At 36.3% G+C, this 6759-nt stretch overlaps 1 protein-coding gene across 10 annotated transcripts in view; it reads right to left on the reverse strand.

Moving 5' to 3' along the window:
- The window catches only part of LOC106881484 (nesprin-1), an 811219-nt gene that overhangs the window by 499673 nt on the left and 304787 nt on the right, over positions 1-6759 (reverse strand). For all 10 annotated transcript variants that reach the window (XM_052966929.1, XM_014931893.2, XM_014931887.2 and 7 more), the window contains 3 exons: positions 5464-5784; positions 3698-3867; positions 2735-2891 (listed from right to left, as the gene is read on the reverse strand). In XM_052966929.1, coding sequence (XP_052822889.1) covers positions 2735-2891; positions 3698-3867; positions 5464-5784 — 648 coding nt within the window. The remainder of the gene's footprint in view (positions 1-2734; positions 2892-3697; positions 3868-5463; positions 5785-6759) is intronic.

Here is a 6759-nt window from a genome sequence, read left to right on the forward strand (position 1 = left end):
TATATATATATATATATATATATATATATATATATATATATATATATATATATATATATATGTACATATATATATATTGTACATATATATATATTGTACATATATATCGTACAATATATGTACATATATTGTACAATATATGTACATATATATATATGTACATGTATTGTATATAAATATATATATATGTGTGTGTGTGTACATACATACATATATATATATATATATATATCTGCTTCAATTAAACAAACCTTGGTATGGAAAAAAAATATTATAACACCTGGCAATGTCATGAGAATCAACATTATTGAACATGACTATCCCATAATTGATTGATTTTTTTTTTAGGATTTTTTTTTTTCCGCCAATAAAATTGAAGACATTTGGATTTCTTAAAACTGTACAGATGTGGAAAATGTGTGTACAACCATGAGCTAATGAAGAAGCTTCTACATGTTGCTCCACCAGCTAAAAGCAATAATCATATCTCTCTCAAATCACACCCTGCCACCTTAACCCATGTGCTACCAAATTTCTGTTGAAATGCACTGCCTTTGTGGCAATTGATTTTTAAAATGATGAAGAATTTAGTAAAAATAACTGGTGTTTGGAATATAAATTAATGTGAAATTGTGATGGAAGGATTTAATTTAATTTGTTGTAAAATATGAATTTTCTATCATGGAACCAGGTACACAATGGCAGGCAGGTTGGTATGAAAAGGGTAAAATAAAGTAAGGAATGTCAGTTGGAGTTTTAAAAGGAGTTTCTATAAAGCTAGTTTTTTTAAATTGAATGCCTATTGGGGTCCACCAGGATGAAATAAGAATCAAAGGCATCTATAGATAACAAATGGTTGAGAAACCCTGTCCTAGATAGATGTTTGAAAAGGACAAGACTTTTGTGGTTGTTTGAAAAGGACAAGACTTTTGTGTCTGATGATAGGTCTACTTGATCATGGTTGACCTGGGGCTAATCTACAACCACAGCAGTAGCAATAACAACAGTATAAACAGCAACAACAAAAAGAACAGCAGCAGCACTGGCAGCAGCAGAGGCAGCACCACCTGCAGTAGCAACAGCAACAACAATAACATTTATGAGACACAAGAATTCACATTTTTCTCTTAAAAATACACCTTCATGTCAAAGCCTGAAGATTCATGATTTTCCTCAAGGAAAATAAGGCCATGGTTTTCCATTACCTTCTGTGAGATTTGGTTACTATTTACTCTGTCAATCTCTTCTCTCCAGCTTACCCTTGAGGCACAACACCTAGTTAGCCCTTAGGCAAGGGAGACATGTACATATAACATCAAGGCACATCCACACATCAGGGATCCAAACTCAAACTGGCACTCCGACAATTAGGACAACAAGGGTTTCGGTTGATCTGATCAACGGAATACCCTGCTCATGAAATTAACATGCAAATGGTTGAGTACTCCACAGTCACTCATACCCTTAATGTAGTTCTCAGAGGGATTCATCATGACATGGAATGTGACAAGGTTGGTCCTTTAACTTACAAGTGCAACTCATTTTTGCCAACTGAGTGAACTGGAGCAATGTGAAATAAAGTGTCTTGCTCAAGGACGCAATGCGCTGGCTGTGGAGAATTGAACTGATGACCTCATGTTTATGAGCTGAATACTCTAACCACTAGGCCACACCCCTCCACATTAGGGGTCCAATGTGACATATATGTAGGGGCTGACCCTCTTCTGAGCCCTTCATGCCTAAGCCACAGAACCATCTTCTGCTATTTGACTCATAACTGGGGTCTTTGAAAGGTACTAACTCTCGGCACCAGAGTTGGACTGAAAGCAGCGGTAAGTAGGAGTAATTCTATCCATTCTTCCCAAGACACTTGAACTCCTGATCTGAAGCCTTGCAACTGAAGAAAGTTCTATCAATCTCTTTTGCCAAACAGCTAAGTTACAGGGACATGAACACACTTACACTGGTTGTGAAGCAAGCAGTGGGGGATAAACACAGACACACACACACACACATATATACATAAAAGATGGCCTTCTTTCAGTTTCGTCTACCAAATCCACTCACAAGGTTTTTGTCTACCAGAGTGCCATCTGACTGGCTCCGGTGCCAGTGGCACAGAAAAAGCACCATGCGAGCATGGTCAATGCCAGTACTGCCTGTCTGGTCCCTGTGCCGGTGGCACACAAAAAGCACCCACTACACTCTCGGAATGGTTGGCATTAGGAAGGGCATCCAGCTGTAGAAACATTGCCAGATCAGATTGGAGCCTGGTGCAGCCTCCTGGCTTGCCAGTCCTCAGTCAAACCATCCAACCCATGCCAGCATGGAAAGTGGACGTTAAATGAGGATGATGAGAGTATGTGGTAGAAGACACTTGCCCAAGGTGCCATGCAGTGGGACTGAACCTGGAACTATGTGGTTGAGAAGCAAACTTCTGACCACACAGCCATGCCTGTACCTTCCCTGAGACCAGGTAACATTTTATCATGTTAAAAATGGAAGAATATCCTGGATAAATGCACCATGTCTTTAGACAAACTAATATGGAAATAGTTAGAAAACTTTTCATCACAGGTCCACTAAATCACAAATGACTCGGTTAAACAGCAACAATATCAACAACTTCAACAACAACAAAATAGCATTTTCGGTCTATTCTTTAATGAAGACAAGATTCAATCAATGTCCTTTGTCTTAAAATATGATGTTTAGAAAAAAAAATGGGAATTACTTTGATAAATTCAAGATGTTCCTCCTTCTTTGGTAAATCAGGTTTTAATGAGGAGCCGTCCTTCAGTTTATTCTCTGCTTTTTTCATCCAGTTGGATAGAATTTCATAACTTTGATCATATTCATTCAGTTGTTGCTTGGAATTTTCTAGTGTAATTCTATCAAACAAAGCAATTAGAAATAGTTCAGAGAGGAATTTTACAAACAATGAAATAAAAAAAAAATATTTTATACAACATGTATTCTTGAGTGAGAGAGAGAAAATGTGTATGTACATGTGAGTATAAATGGGAAAATACACATACACACAAAAATGTCACAACTTGTAAATGAATGAGAAAAAGAGTACTCAATATATGCTATACTGTACATGTGAGTATTCATTTGAAATTAAATTTTTTACCACAACTAAATTTTCATGCCAGATTTAGGTGTAAAAATGGGAGGATATATATATATATATATATATATACACACACACAAATATACACATCAACATGCATATATGATGACAGCATATATTATATATGAGGGTGGGCTGAAAAGTCCATAGGCTGACTACAAAGGAGTGATGCTAGAGCTGTGAAATCTTGCATGCATTAATTTCAACTCTTCTTATTCCTGCATGAATGTATAAATGTGCATGCACATGCACATGCACACAAATAAACACACACACACACACCATCAGTCTCCTCCCATTTCAATGTCCACTCCTTCGTGCAGAATTCGTTGAGGGAGTTTCTTTAAGGCCAAGTACCATTCCTGTCATCAACCCTCACCTGTTCCATGACCACTGAAACTGTTCATGTACAATTAGGGCATGATGTCAAGGCAAAAGGAAACACAAACACACAGTTCTATACACACACACTTTTGTATACAACACACATACACAAACACACACAAACACAGATACACATATATACAAATATATATGAATATTGATATCATCAGGACTTACTTGATCTCCTCCATCTGCTTAATAGATGTGTTCCACAATTGGTTAGCATTATCTCGTTGTTGTTTCAACTTAATTTGTTTCTCATCTGGTAAGATAGCTGATAACTGTTCTGCCTTTTCCAACACTAACTGCCGATCTGTTTCTTCTTTCGGTACATTAGAAAGAAGATCCTGTAATTTAAAATGCAAAACAATAATAAAGATTTTGTTATATTTCAAGAGGTTCATTATACCAATAATAAAAACACATACTGATTTTGTTTCACTTCCTTATTATCATCATCATTATTGTTATCATCGTGGAGGCGCAATGGCCCAGTGGTTAGGGCAGTAGACTTGTGGTCATAGGATCATGGTTTAGATTCCCAGACCGGGCGTTGTGAGTGTTTATTGAGCGAAAACACCTAAAGCTCCACGAGGCTCCGGCAGGGGATGGTGGCGAACCCTGCTGTACTCTTCCACCACAACTTTCTCTCACTCTTACTTCCTGTTTCTGTTGTGCCTGTAATTCAAAGGGCCAGCCTTGTCACACTGTGTCACGCTGAATATCCCCGAGAACTATGTTAAGGGTACACGTGTCTGTGGAGTGCTCAGCCACTTGCACGTTAATTTCACGAGCAGGCTGTTCCGTTGATCGGATCAACTGGAACCCTCAACGTCATAAGCGACGGAGTGCCAACAACATTGTTATCATCATAATAATAGATGCATGGTCTAGTGGTTAGGGTGTTGCACTTGCAATCATGAGATCATGGTTTCAGTTCCTAGACTAGTCAGTGCATAGTGTTCTTGAGCAAAACACCTCATTTCATGCTGCTCTGCAATCATTTTGACACCTGATGCATTGTACACCTGCCATCAAATCAATGTTCAGGCAACAGGAATAATTGTTGTCTTGGTCTTCCATAGTCTCCTCAACTCTATGGCTAAATCCTGATATTTCTTGGCTTTTTTTCAATTTCTTTAGTATTGACTCTGCTATCATAGGGAATTGCAAAATCAATGCTTATTTTATCCTCTATGATCATAACCATCCTTCTTGCTTCAATAGCATGGTCAGTTTAATTATTATTTCACATAAAGGCAGCAAGTTGGCAGAATCATTAGTATGCAGGATCAAATACTTAGCGGTATTTCACCTGTTACTACATTCTGAGTTCAGATTCTGCCGAGATCGACTTTGCCTTTCATAATTTCAGGGTCAATAAAATAAGTACCAGTTGAACACCTCCCCTAAGCTACCCTTGTGGCAAAAATTTGAAACAATTATTATTATTATTAATAATAATAATAATAATAATAATAATAATAATAATAATAATAATAATAATAATAATAATAATAATAATAATAATAAAATTAGCAAAATGTGGAATCTGAAGACTAAAACAATACCTATTGTCATAGGTGCCCTGGGAATGACAGCGAAACAGGCTGATTACTACCTAGCTCAGATACCGGGAAACCCCAAAATGGCTGGAGCTCATAAGATAGTGCTCATGGGAACTGCCCATATCCTACGTAAAATACTGTCTATGTGATCTCAAATTTTAAAACAAACACATAATTTTCTTATGGTTTCTTAAACATTCTCTAAAACAACACTATGTACAAATCCAAATATATGGTACCCTAGGCATAACACCTACATGAACTTCTAACTTGTTGTCTCTTGAGGTCTCTGGGTGAGACTTGGATCGAACTTGTACAAATGCAAAACAAAATTCAAACATAAAATAATAATAATAATAATAATAATGTTCTTACATTCACAGCCTTTAGCCTAATCTCAATAGCTTGTTGATCTCCACCAACTTCACTACACCAAGAGAGTTTTTCTGTCAGTGGTTCAGCCTTCTCAGAGAGTTTTTGGTGGTGTTCTTTGCAGTTTTGTTCAAGGCACTCAAACAACATGTTTTCTGTTTTCACAAACCGGTTTGACAAAGAATCAATCTTTTGACAATGAATTTGGACGTCTTTGAACAAGTTGGAAGCTTCAGCTGACTGGAAGGTTTTTTGTAAGTTATCCGCTTCATTTAACAATAACTTGCTGTTTGTTTCATGTAAAGTTAGTTCTTGTTTCATATCCTGATAAAAGAGAAAAAAGAAAAACAAAAAACAAAAAAACTAATAAACTGTTACTGAAAGAATTGGCTGGCTACAAAATGGTAAAAATTGGATAGATATTAAATGATGAAGAACTGGATGATAGGATGATTGCTATATAATAGGGTACCGCATCAATCTATAAAACACTCGACAATATCATATAATTATCACGCTACTAAGAATTTGAAACACATTCTATAACAGTGACACACTATACAGCTGTACTTAATTACAGGGTTACCATTACTTTCAACATGCAAACCAGAACAATGGTAAAAAATATTTCCTTAGCAAGTAATAAAAATGAATCTCATCATTGTCCTTAGAATTAGGGGACACTATCATCTCCTACTCCGCCACTACTCTAATATATTTTTCTGTATTTCTTGTATTTCGTTTCAAAGGAAACACATTTACTGTAGTGCTGCCATAGATCCATCTCTCTCTCCCCCTCTCTTTTTTCAGTCTATCTATCATCTATCAATTTGTAGCATCTATCTATCTCTTTATCCATCTACCTATCAATCTATCTGTTTCTGTCTGTCTCTATCAATCTATCTATCTATCTATTTGTTTATCCATTTTATATATCTATCTATCATCTATCCATCTCTCTGTCTGTCTATCTACCTATTTTTCTATCTATCTACCTTTCTTTCTGTATATCAACTATTATCTTTCCCATTATTTTGTGGCTTTCATGTTTAACAGGCACATATGACCAGCACATATTCTTTTATTTTATTTATTTATTTATTTTGCTTGTATCAGTTATTGGTCTGCAGCCATGCTGGGGAACATCTTTGCACAATTTGGTCACACAAATCAAACCTGGTACTTGTATTTTTAAAGTTTGGTACTTATTTTATCATTCTCTTTTTGCCAAACACTAGTCATCAAGCAGTGTGGGCACGTGAAGATTTGCACACACACACACACACACACACACACACA

The sequence above is a fragment of the Octopus bimaculoides genome, chromosome 4 (assembly GCF_001194135.2).
Source record: "Octopus bimaculoides isolate UCB-OBI-ISO-001 chromosome 4, ASM119413v2, whole genome shotgun sequence".
In the NCBI taxonomy this organism is placed as follows: domain Eukaryota; kingdom Metazoa; phylum Mollusca; class Cephalopoda; order Octopoda; family Octopodidae; genus Octopus; species Octopus bimaculoides.